The sequence below is a fragment of the Lagopus leucura genome, unplaced genomic scaffold (genome assembly GCF_019238085.1).
Source record: "Lagopus leucura isolate 7727_CA_CO unplaced genomic scaffold, USGS_WTPT01 Super-Scaffold_100157, whole genome shotgun sequence".
NCBI lineage: Eukaryota > Metazoa > Chordata > Aves > Galliformes > Phasianidae > Lagopus > Lagopus leucura.
The window spans coordinates 23,891,365-23,909,826 of NW_024962334.1; the positions used below are offsets into that span (position 1 = coordinate 23,891,365).

The following is an 18,462-nucleotide window of genomic DNA, read 5'->3' on the forward strand; positions in this document are numbered from 1 at the left end:
ACAGATTTATGCCCAGGTGGAGGCTGTTGACAAATGGAGGCTTCTAGGTGTCCATCTTAGGACCAGTGCTCTTCAGCATCTTTATTAGTGACCTAGATAATGGGACCAACTGCACCCCAGCAAGTTTGCTGATAACAAAATGGAAGGAAGGATCTGGACGATCTTTAGAAGTGGGGCCACATAATCTTAAAAAGGTTCAACAAGGCCAAGTGCAAAATGTTGCACTTGAGTTGAGGCTATCCCAGCAATGTGTACAGACTGAAAGAAAAACTCATGGACACTAGTCCTGACAAGAAGGACTCGGGGGTCCTGGTGGATGAAAAGCTGGAGATAAGCCAACAGTATCCTGGGCTAGTGAGGGTGCCAGCAGGATGAGAGAAGTGATTGTCCCCCTCTACGCTGGCCTTCTGAGGCCCCATCTGGTATACTGCACCCTGGGGCACCCAGTACAAGAAGGATACGGTGCTATTGGAGAGGGTCCAGAAAAGTGCCATAAAGATGAGGGCTGGAGTACCTCTCCTATGAAGAAAGGTTGAGGTATCTGAGGTTGTTTAACTTAGAGAAGAGCTGGCTCTGGTGAGACTTTATTACAGCCTTCCAGTAGTTGAAGGGAGCTTTTGAGAGGAAATTTAGTTCTGACGTTAGTTAGAAATTGTTTTCTCGGAGTAATGAGATATTGGAGTGGACTGTGCAAAGAAGCTGCAGATGCCCCACCCCTGGCGGTGTTCAAGGGTTGGTTGGATGAGGTCCTAGGCAAGCTGATCTAGTGGGTGGCAACCTTTTCCATGGCAGAGTGGTTGAAATCAGATGATCCTTAAGGTCCTTCCATTCCACCCCAACCCATTCTATGATTTTCTATATGAAAAAAAAAACAAAAGTTATATAAAAGATGTGACAGCAAGGGTCCTAAATGTTTGTTGTATATCAAAAGCATGACTATCTGTAGCTAAATAATCTAACATCTAGACCTAATTTATGAGTATGTTGTTTACTTTTTGTATAAACTAATATTTGTTTGATAAGGAAGATAAAAAATAATATTATTATGCAAAAATTTAAATTTCAAATTGAAAACATAACGAATGAGGAAAACAGTGACCTTTTTCAATTAAAAGAAAAATATTCTTTCAGAGTGTAAATGAAGGAGAGATGTGAAAATAGTTTGCATATTTCTTACAAAATTAAATATCTGCTATGGAAACAAATGAATAATATAAATATGTATTAAAATAATAAGGCTCTGTTGCCAAGGCTTGACTAATATGTTATGGGAAGTTGCCAAGAAGTCAGGTGAACATTTATAATTTGATCCCTATCAAACAAATGAGCGAATAAAGTGGACGGAGATACAAGATTTATCTTGGGCTCCAGTGAAGATTTCAGAAGACTGTTTAAACTATTCAAAGCTTCATAAAGTTAAGAATCTAGGTGCGCTGAGCTTCTTGGGTATGGGTAATACCAAAAGATTTCTAAATGATGAGTCAGATTGGAAACTCATCTACATACCTTTTGGAAGAACTTTTCCAAAGAGCTTTTTTCTTACCATTTATCATATTGGGAAAATAGAGAGTTCACTCTTCCAGTTTAGGCACTTAATTTAAAGGCCTAAATTTAGCATCTGACAATAGTACTCTAATGACAACCTAATTGAAGCTCAAGATGAAAATTCCCAAAAAGATGTATACATATTAATTTAGGATGGTGATTAAAAACCTTAAATAAATTGAGTTTAAAACTTCCAGGAAACATACGAGCAACTGTTTATTTTTATTTTCCCAAATATGTTTTTTTCTCTGTCTTAATTTTTTTATTGTGATGACAATAATAAGTATTTTTTTAAAAAATTGCTTATTAATTTATTTTTTTAGAGAACTACTTACTTTCCTCAGAATTGCTAAAATGCTGGAAATTAAATTCTGGGCATTTCTTTCAGGCCAGACAGGCTCTAAGTATGAACTCTGTTTCTGTACTTTTTAAAAATATCTCTAAGCCATTTATGTTTCTGAAGAAGAGCTGCAGTAACAACCATTTTCAGTGCACTGTATTAATTATATTGACTTTCAGTCTGAGTTGTGACCTTGATTGTTTTATGCCCAAATTCGTGCAGAATAATTTGGGACAATTTCAATGTAGTTCTCTGTCAGCAGTTATCAGAAAGTGTTCTAAAAGTTTACCACAGAGATGTTTTTAATACACAAGATATTTCATATACTCTCTATATGGCTATGTTGGATAATTGCCATATGGCCACTTTTCTTTTCTTTTTAGTACCCATATAAACACTCAGCATGGATGTAGAAGAACTCTTCTCTAGTTACACAAATGTAGGATTTTCAGATATAAAGAAAGGAAAATGTGCTCTGTAACACACCATCAGCAGAGCTCCGGTTAAAGGTTGCATGCTTCATCGAGACTTGGGGAACTATTTATTTTAGTCATTTAGTCTTTGAATAACCTTACATGTCTTATTTCTCAGTCTTCTTGGACTGTCCTAGAATTTGTTGGTGACTTAAAAAACAGGGGCATAGAAATCTTTCTAACAAGCAAAAGAGCTCCTCAAATAAAATTCTGTAGATAATACTAAGACTTGTCATGCAAAACTGGGCCCTGAACTTGTTCTGCATGATTGGGACACCTAGTCACTCTGAATTAAATGATGATTTGCTGTAGTAAATTCTGATAAGACAATTTGTGTACATGGTCACTATTTGTATGCTATGGATTTATACATTACAGACAGAACATTTTTTATTTTTTTTTTCCCCACAAAGGCATCTTCTTCTGTGAAATGGATTTCAGTTTGTACAAAGCATTTCTAGTACCAAATGGTACATATGGGACATCATGAGAGATCTAGCTTCAAAAGAAAAGGAAGAGAGGATGAGCTTACATTTGAAGGCCTGCTTCAAATATTTCATTACAGTTTGTAGATAAACCATCCTCTAGTACCTTGCCATCATTTATAAATACTGTGCTTACTCATGTTTCATCCCAGTTTTAGAGATATTACCTCCTTAAATGAGTATTTTAAATGTGAGCTGTCACTTAACTTAGTAATACATGTTCAGCTGAAATGTATTTAAATATGACTATCAGAGGGCTAACTGTCAAGATATCACTGACAAAATGGATAGCATTATTTTGACAGTTACTGTATTTTTTCTTAGAAAACCAGGAACATGAGTTTCACAGATATTTTTTTTTTTCTCAGATTTTAGTTTAGTTTTTAGTTAGCTGCATCAAAATGAGCTTGAAAGCTCTTCTTTATGAGCATCTGCCCATCACCTGCCTCAGATATATAGGCTCAGAATATCACTAGAAACTGAGATATTTCAGCAGCAATTAGTATATGGATTTTTTTTTTTCTCAATACCTTTTCCTTGGTGTCTCAGGTTAATGCATGTAGTTTAATGAAAAGTGTCTCACTGCCAAACACAAAGCAATGACATCTCTATTTAAGCAAGACTGGACCTGAAGCATTTAGGATACCAGACTTGGGTAATTGTAATATTCCAATATTATCCTGGTACTATTTACTCATCTAAGAGTTATTATGAGGTGAGAAATATTAAAAACAAAGAATGTATCTATATACATATATATATTTGCATGTATGTGCAGAAAATGGAATAGGCAATCAAAGGGGCATTTGTTTAGAAAATAATTTGTACTCTTAAGCCTCTGTAACAAATTTTTTTAATCTCTTTTCAGTGATATTTTTGTACTTCTATACTATTTCACATTAATAATTGGTATGAGCTAACTGGTTGTTCAGGTTAGATCTGCATTCTGATCCAAAAATTACAGGTTACTGAATTATCTTTTAAGCTTCCTAGCCCTGTGGATCCATTAAACCTTAATTAAAGAGGAATCTTAGAAAAAAATAATCAGACCATTTATATCCAAGGAAGGTGCACATTGCTCATTTGTTTGTTCACCAGCATAAAAATTATTATTTAATGGAAATTCTAATCACAGCAATCTTATAGATAGACATATATTAAATGTATTAATCTTTCTATAAGGTTATTCACAATGTATAAGGTTACTCCTCTGAAAAGACTGCTTCAGATTGCTTTCCGGTAATGCTAATACCCATTAAAAAGATGAATATATATGTGTGTAAGTCAATCATAAGGTATTAAAGAGGTATAGCAACTTAAGCTTCTTTTCTTCTTGGCAGGTCACTTTGAGAAATGTCCTAGTTCAATTAAAATATTTTTTCCATTTCCTAGGAGTAGATTCAGATATGCTCTGTCTGTTCTCTATCTTATCTTCACTGTCAGGATTTAAAACAAACCTGAGAGAGATATAAGATGGATAGTCCAGCTACTTCCGATTCTGAACAGATTCATATTAGAAGTGTGTATACGTGTATATGTTTGCGTGTTGACCACACATATGTTCAGGCCGAATCTTCAGGAGATACAAAAGTGTTTTTTCAAAGAATATGTTTATAAGTTTGTTACCAGAAAAACACTAGAATTTAAACCAGGATAAACTGTGTCATGTTCCTTATTGCTTATATGATTTTTCATCTCTAGTTTCATAATGCTGCGATAGTCACCCGAAGTTACCTAAAATAAAAAGAGACATGCAAAGAGAATAAGGTGTTATGTTCTGTTGTTGGTTTTGTTTTGTTTTTTCTTTTTTCCAGATTCGTTTGGTAGTACTGTGAGTTGAAAGGTCTGAGAAATTATCATCATCTAGGCTATAGTCATTCATGGCATAAAGCACATGGCATGGCATAAATTATTATGACATCATTGTGTATCTTAAAAAAGAAATGAATACTTTAGAATAATTGCATGCAAGTCAAATATTTATATTGCCTCAGGAATATAAAATTTTCCAATTAATTACTTAGTTCTGTTTTTAAATGCTGGGTAGGCAGCATTACTTTTTGTACCAACACTGATTTCTATGTGAGAATTGTCCTGGAAAATCTGACCATCATGGACGTTCATTGCAACAGATTGCAGTGCTTTAGGTGTAAGATGAGCTCAGTGACTGAGGTATGGATGTAGTGAAAGATGTTACCTTCACATTATAGTGACTGTATAAAACTTTCTTTCTCCTTTAATCTCACTACAGGCCTGACAGTTTATTAATAATAAAGCTCTTGAGAAATTTAATTATATTTATGTGCATGTATGATGTGTTACAGTTTAAGAACAGAAAATATTTAGACTCAAGTGCAGTTCTTCTGCAAAACACTATTTCAAGCTAGCATAAATTCCTTAATAAAAATAAATAAATAACACTCATAGATGATATTAATTGTACTCCACTATCTGATGGTCAAGTGACCTTGCTAAAAAAACTTGTTCACTTGTTACTTACTAGGCAATATCATAAAGCCTGTGAATTTGCTTTACTGACTCCTGAATTTTCATTTTTAAATCAATTTTATTATCAAATGCAAAAATCAACTATCAGTTTGACTGGCCGTCCACAATATCACGTACCAGGAAAGGTCAGTATATTATGGTGACATCACATAAACAATATTTGACTTATGATGCACGTCGATATTACTCTGTTTTCCAGTGTAGGTAATTAAGTGAATTTAATGTCATTCATGACACAAAGAGATTGTTTATTGGTCCAACAGTTATATGCCTTGACGCATACAGGCTGGTTGCCTCATTTTGAAATGGCTGAAGTCTGCTAAAATTAATCCTATTTCAACTGTAGCTGAACAGCTATCAAGGAGGGACCTGTTCTTATCCAGAAGTACAAAACTTGTAATGGTTGTTCCTCAGGATTTAGGAATGGCATCTGCATTAGCTGCAGGTAATTCCTGCAGTTCTAAGGGCAGAGAACTTGCATTCCTACCCACTCCAAAGTTACTTATTTAATTGCTAGAGTTGTTCTTCATTTATTCCAGTTTGTATGCTGCTATTCTAGAAAATGAAAGGTAACAAACATTAGAAAACCAGAAAATAGTGTGTTTTTTTTTTTTTTCTTTCTTTTCTTTAAAAAAAAAAACAAAAACAACAACAAAAAAAAACTCTGAAAAAAAGTGTTATGTGGTTAACATGCAACTAGCCTGGACTGGCTTCAGATTATCCTAAGGCAGGCATGGAGTTGTGGTTGGAAAGTCCTTGTCTATGGAATTTAAGGCTTCTGCATGTTGGATTAGAGGGCTTAGCAGTTCAGCAGTTTAAACCCAAGAAAACCTTAGCAGTTCCCCCACTTCCAAGCAGTTCCCTCACTTCCAAGCTTATCTATGTGTAGTTGCTACTCTGCTTAGCAGTCTATTAACAAAGTCATAGCCTTTCAGCAGGTTTGTAAGAAATTGTTATGACGTGTTTGTCTTGTGTTGGCTCCTTCAAAATTAGCTTTGTGTGTTACTTATTTGTAACCTTCCAGCTCATTAAGTTAGTTGATCTACTTTGGAGTCAGAAAATATTCAGGCACGGGAAAATTTCAATCAAATCAACCTTGCATAGAAACAACTGCCTGTTTGCCATCTGCAGTGGGCATTGATCCCTAGATTGTTTATGTCTTGTATTTGTTATGCATGAGTAAGCACATTAGCCTTTTTATTTCATTCATTACACAGTTAGTCCTTGATTAGTGTTTCCTAGTTTCTGTCATATAAGCTACTACTCCTTTATTCTTTTTGTCTTGAGTCTGCCTTTTTCTTTTGCTTCAACACAGAAAATTAAAAGTTAACCACAAGAGTAGTCCTTTTTTTTTTTTCATATACAACTGGCAAACCACTGTACTTTTCTAATGTTGGCACATCTAATGTGGGATAAAATATGAATGCTGAGCCTTTCTAAAGTTAACATAGTTATTATTTTAGTTCAGCTGATAGGCTTTGTTTAGAAGAGTAACGTCTAGAGCTTTACTGGCAGCTTTATCTTATCCATCTTCAAGAACTGTGGATCACCTGAATATTTGTGGATGGATATTTTCCTCATAAAGTTGCCTTGTACATAAAAATAAATCTGAAGTAGTGGCAAGTACTGTTTGAGAATATTGCACTGAAAGTTTCAGATGACAGTAGGATGACAATACAGAAAAATCAGGCATTTTATGAACATAAAATTCAGTCAGTAGGGCTTTTTGCTCTCATTTCCTTGTGGGACAGTAAAACATATACATTAAATGACATTTCTGTTCACAAATAGAATAGAAAAATATGTAAGCAGATGTTCCTAAGGATGAAAACTGTATGCATCTTTGGAAACTACATAATTAGAGTATAAATTGACTATTTCAATTTACATTTAGTGATGCCACTAAGTGATTTTACTTAAGCAATGATCACAAGTCATATTGCTGAAGAATTCAATACAGTGCTACATCCTTAGGTAATCAGAGTGTATGTAAAATATTATTTCCTATTTGTTACCTTTTATTCATCATATAAGAAAATTATATCAGTGAGCAGCTGTATGATCTCTGGAGTTTACCTTGTTTAAAATTTTAATTAAAAAGAAGTATTTTTGTCAGTGTTGTAGCCATATTTGATATAACTGATATCTGCACTAAACATTTGTTTGCTTATTTGAGATTTAAACTGAAGATGAATGGCTTAAATAAAAAATATGTAAAATAATATTTTAATTGGCAACAAGATAAAATTTAAGTAAAGTATTTCATTTTCTTTTTTCCACCGAAAGTTAATTCTGATTGTTTGAAAATCATTTAAAATGTTACTGGATAAGTCTGAAGGCTTATATTGAATTTGATACTTTTCTCTAATTCTTAGTTTTTATAGTTCTATAATATTTTAAGTTGTTTCTCATCCATGATATTTGATTATAGTGAAAAATTTATTTGTGGTTTTTGTGGAGCTGTATTAGCATGGAAACTAGAATTCATTTAAAATTATTGCTTTGCACATATATTCTCATATATGCAGTTTTTTAAGACATACTTGTAAAAGCAATCCAATGTTTACTATCTCTTACAAAACTGTAGAGTTGGTAGGTTTCATATTCTCATGACTAATTTCATAGGATCATAGAATCATTAAGCAAAATAAATATTTCATAGCTATACTGAAGAAAACATTGTTTTTGTACTTTCAAATGAGATGTATGAATGCTGGGAAAAATGATTCTAGCATATCAGCAACTTCCACCACCACAATTATTTGATTACCTTTAAAATGTTATACACCTATGTATTTTACTGTGGTATTTCATTTCTAATTCGTATTTGTTTCTACTATTTGCATCATTTAGTATTTTTTAAACACTTCAATAATACATATAATATATTCTTAATTAACAAGATTCTTCTTTGTGCAAAAAATCAGTCTTACCCCCATTATTTCCAATGTAATAAAGGATATATTATCATTTATTTCCATTTTCTACAAAATCCTGTAGAAAGCTACTGAATCCTCATATGCAAATGTCAGGCTGTATATGTTTAACTCTATTAAAACTATCACTCAGCCATACTAGAGTTTCATATACTTTATTTAGCATTCCAACAACAGCAATAAAAACAACAGGAAAGATCAGTGGAGAGCGCTGTTGTAAATCTTCTGTGTATCTGGATGATATTTGCTATAAAAAAATCGAAGACCCTTTCAGTAAACATAGCTATCACGTCTGATTTGTAAAAGTGGGGAATGTAATAAGTGTAGTGAGTTGATTATTTTCATAGAGATCCCTTCCTTGGAGCAGCATATCTGTAAAGTGGTCAGAATATTGCTGTTGTTGAAAATGATAGACAGTAAAACACCTCACAAACAATATGCCTTGATTACAGTTTTGGTCTTCTGTTTTGTAATTTTTCTTTCATTATAGATTTACAGTTCTCTTTTTTCTGTTAGGATGCTTCAATTGCCCACAGATTCCACATCATGAGGGAAAAACATCCGGAGAAGTTCAACAGTAGGTAAGAATTTCAAATTGCTCACATGTGAAAAGATTATTTCTATGTCTTTGAGATTTGTTCTATAAGGAGTTAAATCTTGCACAGCCTTTAAAATATTGATTCTCATAAAAGAGAGGAAATCAGTGCATTTTGTATTAAGTATATGCTCACAGACTGCTGGTAGCGTAACTGTTTTATATCTGGTATTTCAACTGAAATGAATAGGATTATAAATAAACTGTTCTCACATGCAAAATGTTTGACTTGTAAGACTAGCATGGACAAGATGATGCATTGTGGTATCTGAAGATCTCTGAATTGACACTTTGCCATTAGGCACTGAAGAACACTTATTAGACAGCTGCAGATGGTGGTCCTTATGTTTCATTCCCACACGCACACTGGTACATTGACAGGAGGCTCTTCCATATATACTCTTACTAAGGGCAAGTGAATGCCGTTTTACACATAAATGCTTTTATCATTAAACAGCTTTGGATATATAAAAAAGTCAGGAATGAGACTTTGCATCTGTTCCTTGTTGCTTTTTGAATTTAGAATTTATCTCTGAGCTTTTCTGGATATTAAAAATGTGTTACAACATGTACTGCAAAATCACCTTCTTTCAATATCTAGTTTGTTGAGTAGATAATATTCATAATGCAGTGCTTATGTTTGTCTCTTTCTATTTAGGTAATTTAGCACATCACTTGTGATGGGTAAAAGCAACATTTCAGAAACTTTAATTAAGATTCAAAGGCGCATGGGAAGAAGAAATTAAGATATGAAGTTTAGGGATGTAATGGGAATATCTAGGAATAATTGTTGAAACAAATGTTTTGTCATACCTACAGATTTTTTTTTTTAATTTCCATCAGGGTCAACCAGATATAATGTAGAGGTCAATCTTCATAGATGTTAGGATAATAAAATATTTTTTGTGCAGCCTCATTACAGCTGTATAGACTGATTCTTGAATGTGTTTGAATATTATCTAATTTGGCAATTTCATGTCGCAAGTATAAATTTTACTCTTAACAGTCCAAGATGGGGACTTTTTCCTTAAATAATCATCTCAATTATGTTCTAGAATCTATTCAACGATATACAAGAACTCAAGTATATATTTCTCTTTGAGCCTACTATAAACACTTAAATTATATTACCTCCTCTTTCTGCCTCCTGTGCTTCTCATTTTGTAAGAATTATACTCTGAAAAGATTTTAACTGAAGTCTGATCTGCACATCCAAATCTATTAGTCATTCCATCATTCACTAAGACTAGAGATATTGGACATTTAGCAAATGCAGATATTCTAGGCCCTGAAGATGAAGTTTATCAGTGGTCTTTCTGCATATTTTCAGCAGCTGGCAATTATGATTTATAAAAAGCTCAGCTAATAACATGAGTTTCAGATCAGATTTCATGTCACGATAAATCATGTGCCATTAATCTGCTAGCAGACTCACCTTGAAATTCATCTATATTTTAAGGAACCTGATGTTTCTAGCACTATCTTAAGGAAATTATCTACAAAAATATATAGTTGGAGTCCCTGTGTTTCAGTAGTGTGGTACTGAAAGAACTTTTAAAAAGTAATGATTGTCAGGCTGTTTAAAGACTGTTTAGAAAGGTGATGCGTTTCTAAAAAATAATGTGAAGACTTGGTCAAAGTATTGTAACAGGGACTATTTTTTTTAAAGGTTACTGTGGATTTCTGTTACTGTTGAAAAGAATATTCCAAATGCTGTAAGTTCATAAACGTGTATGTTGCTCCAGAAGTAATGCCTCCTATTTATTTCCATGGAAACTGCATCATTTGCAAAGAGCAGAATAACTCTGTTTAAATGAACAAATTCTCAACTACAAAACACTATTTTTCAACATCAGCACCACCATTAGCTGTGCATTTTCAAAATGATGAACAAGAGCCTGCATGCTGCATATGTAGAAATCTGCACCAGCAAAGGTGACCACTGCTGATACGTACCACTTACTGCCTTGCTGTGCTCACATGCACTGTTTGGTCTCCATAAATATTCAAGCAAGCATCAGTGAATATTAATGGATGCCATTTTTTCCACATGGACGAATTCAGTGCCACACCTTTGCTTTGTATACACTTCCATGTTGGTCACATTTCTGTCAGACTGTTCTGCTGCTGCCATCTGTCACGTGGCAACAAAATGTAGTAGATATTGTCAGGAAGGTTCTCTGCTGCCATACCACCAATATTTGCTTCTGACATCGTGGGCCAACATAATGAAACAGGAGGCATTACTTTCAGAGCAGCCCTTGTACTTTTTCCTGCTTGTAGCAAAACTCCACAATATGGTATAGCAGCATTTTCCTGCAGTGTGTGAAAGTGAAACCATTTTATATATATCAGACAAAATGCATTTATCGCTTTCTTCATCATTTGGATCAGCAAGGCAATCCCAAGTCAGATTCATAGACTACTACATAGTTATAGCACTTAGTCATTTCAAAATCCTGCATTGTCACATGTGAATTGGTTAATTCTTTTGTGGCTTTGTGCTATTTTCTTCTTGCTTGATTTTCCAAAGCTTTGTACTCTTACTGTCATCAGTTTTGTAAAGCAGATCCTTGCACTGAAGTTCTACTTTGAGAAGGACTATATAAAAAGTTTCTTTGCCTAAAAGAAACTGAATTTATGCTATGTGCAGAGATTTTCTAAAATGCACAGGTGTTGTATTTGATTCTTCTTTGTGAATTAGATTAAGTTTGTAGTTGGAGAATCATCTGCCTTAGATTGTGGCAGTGATAATCCTTAAAGTACTATGACATTCCTTGACACACTGACACCAAGCTGCCTGTGTAATTAGAGCATACCGATATGGAAAATCCTGATATGCTGCATATATGAATGCAGAATCTTTCTACACTTGTTTACCTTTTCAGAATGAAGAGGAGAACAAATCACAAGGCTTAGAAGGACTTTTTAATTATTACTCACTGATACTGTAGAATGTTTTGGAAGCAGGTATCTACTTAAGAATGCTGGCATGTTTTGAAACTGTGCAGTGCTCCTAGGTTTCGGACACAAAGACTTAGTACTGGCTCATTAAAAATACAAAGAAATTAAATAAGTTGTGGATTTCTGCACTAGAGATGCATAGACGTGTAGGTCTTTGAAAAAGTCTCAGATTAAGTATATGTGAATATTCATGAATTTAAAATCCATATTATGTTTCGTTTCTTAAACCTTTGAATGACTTAGAAGTTTCCTGTGCCATTTCACCTGTGCAACCCCTGTTTGTTTCTGATTATTACTAAAGTGAAATGATGTGCTTTTGTCAAATGTTTTTTTTCTGTTCAGAATTTCACTGAAAAACTGTTGGTAAATGTTTTAGTTACTAGTTAGCTACTTAGTTAAGAATATTATCCTTGTAAGCTGCAATTTAGAATGGCTTCATATGATTTTACAAATAAGGCTCAGTGTAAGTATCTTACAATATTTGTAAAATATTCATTATTTCTTCATGAAAATGGATCTGAAGGAGAAAAACCTTTATTTTGGTGATGATCCAATAGAAAATAATGAAAGTGGGAATACAGCAGCTCCCCCACATCTGTCAAAAAAATGAATCCTAACAAGCTTTTTCAAATAATTGTATCTTATGATCATAAACACACATTATCAGAAATCTGCACTAGTATTGCACTGAGATTTAAATGTGTCCGAAGGAAAAAAAAATTCTTAGCTGTCACTGCACCTATTCTGCAGGTCTAAAGTGCAGAGAACTCTGTGTAAGGTAACAGGGTTTGCTCCCCCGTATCTGCTGTTAGGAATAGGGTCAGATTCCCTACTTTCAGTGTAGAATAGCTGTGTTAACCTCGGGGGAAGAAAACTTGCAAAAGACAGCATTTCAAGTAACAATATCATTAAAGTAGGACATACTGTTGAAATAAGGATTCAGTTAGGCCAAAATGCCCTGCAGGGAGATTTGTGTAAACATCATAGACTCAACGCTGGGGATAACAGATGTATGAGTTATGTGACTAGAATATACACATGGAAACAAGGACAACATTCAGCAAAATATCATTCAAGTTCACACTATTCTAAAATACTATAATATAATGCTAATTCAATTCCCTGGCACCCAGTAGCGTACAAGGTATTTCTTATTTTCTATAAACTGAAGTAGGATTTATAAATTGCATTTACAGTTTTAAGTGTGTTATCTTTGAGATTTTCAAGCATCAGTCAATTTTTCTCTTTTATGAAGTGGAAATCCGTATGCAGAAAAGGTTCCTATTCCTAATAACTCAATTTGTATCATGTTCTTGACCATGTACTTCTGAGATTCCCTTTCAACTTGTTTACTTACACTTTTATTTAATCTGGAAAGGCTTTTTTTTACTTAAAGATGGAGGAAATGGAAGGTAAATGAATCTTTAGCACTTCTTCTTCCATGTGCCCCAGCTACAGTACTTCACAATGCTGTGTAGTTAAGTAGTGAAGCATCTTCCCTGACCTCAGAAAAAAGAAAAAAAATAAAAATAAAAATAAATGTTGTGCATATAAGGGCTGATACTCTATTGAAAAATCTGTATCTTATAATGTTTGTAAGCCTGCCAGGCAGTAAGGAAACTAAACACTTATTACTGAAAACATGCAGTAACTCCAGTGGTGACTGGATAAAAAAAAAAACAGTTTAACATTTCTGCTTATTTTTTTGCATAATGCAACCTCAATTTTAAAAGCAAAGTAGTTTGCCATGTAGCGAATAAAATTCTCAGGTATAAGTGACCTGTGTTTTAAAGTTGGCTTACTTTAGCTTTGAATTGAAAAGTCAAAATGTTTCAATTTAAAAAGAACAAAATTATTTTGATATTTTCATTATTCTTCCAGTTTTTCAGCTTAAGTGATGCAGTCTCTTGGGCTGAACCTCTAGTACATACTTAGAGTGAATAAACTAATCATCAGCTCACAGTTTCTAACTTGAATTGCAGACATTTCAGGCTATTTCCTTCAACCTCTCCTCCCTTCCTCATTGTGACATTCTCAGCTTAAAAAGAAGGCAGTGTCCCCACACAGAGACCAGATTGTAGACATCTGTTACCTGCCCCATCGATTCCACAGGTTTCTTTTCGTAAAAGGATAAGACTCCAGGGAACATCACCTCTGATCTCAGACAGTATTGCTGCAGTTGTAGGCATCAGAAGAAGCAACTCAAAGCAAAAAAACCATATGACCAAGTCAGAAATAGTTTCACATGATCCAGCGGTGGTCTATAGTTGCACAGCCTACTCCACCTAGCTCTTGTTTATAACATTTATAGACAGGAAGAGAAAAGAAAAAAAAAAGGTAAAGAAGACTCAACATGTTCTTTTGTCAAGCTTCAAATATGAAATAGTATCTTCAAAAAAACTACCTACTGTGTATCATGCATGCTTGAGTTCACTGAGCTGAGATAAATCTAATAATAATTTTGATACTATTCTCTAGGACTTCACCTAGAGTTATTGAATCCTTAGTGTAAGGATTATGCAGATACGAGCTCAATACATTTTATATCTGCAAAGATACAACGGTATTATATATATTTATCAGGTTTTCACAACAGCTCTAGATTCTAACACATTGCAGCTTCAGTCAACAAAGTAAATTATATTAGAAATATTTGCTTTTGTTTAGACATCCTTCTTTCATTCAAAATGTAACAGTTCACAATATGTTCCCAAAAGATGCTTAAAGAATTATTCTGATTCAGCTTCTCTATGTTTATCATCTATGCAAAAATAAGCAAAAAAAGGTAAAAATACAGCAGTGTGCAACTCCAGTATCTGTACCTCTCTCGGATAAGTGATTTCACATTTTTGTCATTTCTCTAGATAGTGCTAAAGGGCTAAGGCCCACATGCTGGAGACACCTTTTGCTCTGCTAAATACTATTCTGTAATGGCTGTGGGGAAGGTTCATGTGGTTGAGAAACCTCAGGTTCAGATTCTCGAGGACCAGAGGCAGTATGATATAAAAAATAAATTCTAAGCAGAGAACTGTGCATCCCCTGTGATTTCAAAGTACATATTTGAAATTAGTGAAGTGTGTGAGGCTCTATCTGTAGCAATGAATGTTTTCATTTTCAGGATGCTCAGCTATCAATTTCACTACTGTTGGACTAAAATGGATTCAGGTTTTGTACTGTTAGAACAGTAAGGACTAGCTGTTCACTGCATATTTCATTGGAGGAGACTGTTGTGAAACACTTGTCTTTCTGCATTCCTAAAGGAATAACTGAAATGGGTACTATTAATATTATTAGTATAGTTAATAATACTATTAACATTGGCAGGATATGGGAATGTTTTTCCTTTGAGGAAACTTCAGTATTTTAAAGATACATAATGATATTCAGTTGCTAAATACAGAGTTACAGTAGACATTGTGAAATAGAATGTATGTTAAAGGGCTGTGTTGTTAGAATAATGGATTGTTCTACATGGTGCGCAATGATATAAAGGAATTGGCCCAGCATGCTTTCTGCGAGTAAAAAACTGTTGATTCACAACAGGTCTATGCTTTTGCTGTAGCCTAAGGTCAATAAAATCTAATTTTCTTCAACTGATGTCAGGCTGGCAAAGGATTTTATTGAAGATGTTGTTTCATTACTCAGAGCAGGTCATTGAACCTTTTCAATGGATTGAAGTGCCTGTTGAATGTTCTATGCATTCTTTAATTAATTAAAAACTACTGCATTTGATTACAGTGCTTTAAATGCAAACTTTACTACATGCAAGTTAAATCTGAGTCTCTTCCACTGTATAGTCACACCGTTTGAAATAAAAAATATTAAATAACGGAATGATAGAGAAATCTTTCTCACTACTTTCATTAATAGTAAATTCACGCATGTTGAATTCTATAGAACAGAAATTCTGTAGCAAAATGGCATAACTACAGCTTGCTATTTGTTGCTTGTTGATAAAGTATGGTTAGGATTTTTTATGCTAATTTTTTCTCTGATTTTTGTGAGCAGAAGCTTAATAATTCATTGTGATACTTGTTTTAGTGAATATGAGCAATGTAAATCTGCAGCTGATTTCAAACTTCATTTTGGATCAATTAGTCTTCAAAAATCTGAAGTAAATGGCAAATCTTTACATGAATTTTATGTGGTTATATTTCATGTTCATAACAGATGCTGGGCTTCATAAGCAGTTAAGCAGCAGCCTGTTTCTAATATATATTGCCAAACCATCAAAACCTTCCTTCAAAATCCAGTCAAGGTTGCTAAGTGGCCACAGTGCACTTACATATTATATTATTGACAATATCCAAGCCATTAAAAGCAATGAAATGAATTGTTAAGAAATAAATTTTACACTTCCTATTTAATAAATATAAACACATTATTCTTTAGTACAAAGAAATTAAAATTTAATCACAACATGAAAAGCTTTAGTCTGAACTGTGAGTGCTTTATGGGTCTTTTTTTTAATCCTTTAATTCCAGTAATTAAGCCCCTATTTTTAGAGATTGTCATTACCCAGGCGTATGCTGCAACACCCACTGATAATGAGACCCCAACTATTCCTTTAGTACGGCATGGACCGATGTGATATAGAGCATATATTTTTTTACTTGCCTTGCGCCTTAGGTCCCTAGAAGTTAGCACCTAAATTTGCTTCAGATTCAGATCTTAAATTTAAATGCACCTGGTACTACACTCTGAAGTTCTGTGTCATGTTGGAGAGACTTAGGTAACTGGAAATAAAAAATAAATAATTTTTTAAAAAAGTATAAAAACAAACAAACAAACAAACAAACAAACAAAAAAAAAAAACGATCCCTCTAGCCCTAAATTAAACCTTAGTACTAATTTTCAAAATTAATTTTTGAATAGATTACCTGACCTGAAAAGTAATCCTTTCAACCAATGTGTCTGTCCCTGATTAAATATCCCATAGTTCTTATCTTTGCTAATTATATAACTGAAGTGATTTTAAGTACTTAATGTACCTAATAAAGAGCCTGTGCCACCATCTCCATCACTTGAGATAACATTTTCAATTTCCCTCTTTATTCTATTTGAATGTATTTTGCCTGGCTCATGTCTACGTATCATTTTCATGCAAATAATCAGACTTCCTTCTGATTTGATTTGAAGTCTTACTTCATTTCAGTAGGTTACACAGTCTTTTATAAGAAATGTGCAAATCAAAAAATATTATTTCCAAATTTGCTATCATGAGCTATGATTCGTATATATTACGAAATCAGATAAATCCAGAAGATACACTTCTGGTAGAGTTTGTATTGCCTTTTGCACTATATCGTAGATTCATTAACATAAGATACATTGTTCCAAAAAATATATTTTGAATATGTTGGGGGTTTTTTGTATAATGTAGAACAGCGTCATATAATATATGCACAATAATTTAGTGCATTTGTATAATTACGTGAAAAATAAGTTTTAACATAATAATTTCTATAACCACATTGTTATGAATTTGGTCTTCAGGATAGTTTACTACTACTACTGTTTCGTTACATCTGATAAGAACAGAATTATGTAGTCAAAATGAGAAGTATTTATTTCTATATTAATTCTCATTAGAACCACTGCACCCAAATTGTATTTTAACCTACATTTAAAAGTATTTTCTCATATTTTTTCTATTTTATTTTTATCCTTTATGTTACGCTGTTATATCCCAATTATATAAATTTCAGTATCTGTGTAGCTGCATTGTGAAATTCCTACATATTTTCTTAAAAAGTACAAAAGAAATTACATCGCTGGAGTAATATATTGGCTGACTTGGTGATGTAAAGGAAATGACCATTGCTTATTCTGGTAAGTGATACCTCTGGTATTGAATCCAAATTTAGCAAAGAAGTAAAAGATAGTTTAAAGTCATATTGCCTACCTTTCTCTCATCACATTTTATTAAGATATTTCCAAGCACTAGCTAGCATAGGATTGAAAGGATACCTCTCTGCCTCTCTTGTAATTGTATTGCTGAATGAATGGCAACTATTGATCTACACCCACTTTTGAAATGGGTAATTAATGCATATTCATTTACTGTCTTACCAGTAGTGAGGACACTAATATCCTTTTCTCAATTCTTGAGATACAAGCAACATGAAGCATTTAGAAACATATTTAGTGGGCATAGTGGGGGTAGTTTGATGGTTGCACTTGATCTTAGAGGTCTTTTCCAATCTTTGATTCCATAGAGTGCTGTCTCTATCGAGTGTTCTGTAATACTCCGTTTTGAGTAAAATGGGCTTGGATCAATATGAGGACTTTAAGGTATGCAACAGATTGTGGTCTTTGGTTCAGAATGCCCTCTCTTCCAGGTCAGAAGACCCAGGAAATCTCTCAGGGGAAACTGCAAGGTGGGAGACAAGACAGCTGAAGAAACATGTGGGGAACAATGTAGACTTTGTTTCTCCAAATCTAAGCAAACAATAATTACAGAATTCTGAATCCATTTATTGATCAGTGACTGTGAGTATGAGCTGGGTGCCTATGGGATGTCATTACATAGAAAATGACAATAGAAAAAAACAAAGGCGTTAGACAAAAAAAAAAAAACAAAAAACCCTATTACTTAGCTACTAAGTGAAACTTA

General features: G+C 33.6%; 1 protein-coding gene across 2 annotated transcripts in view; it reads left to right on the top strand.

The window, feature by feature from the left end:
• The window catches only part of DGKB (diacylglycerol kinase beta), a 324,210-nt gene that overhangs the window by 177,377 nt on the left and 128,371 nt on the right, over positions 1-18,462 (top strand). For both annotated transcript variants that reach the window (XM_042889110.1, XM_042889111.1), the window contains exon 20: positions 8,804-8,868. In XM_042889110.1, the coding sequence (XP_042745044.1) occupies positions 8,804-8,868 (65 nt within the window). The remainder of the gene's footprint in view (positions 1-8,803; positions 8,869-18,462) is intronic.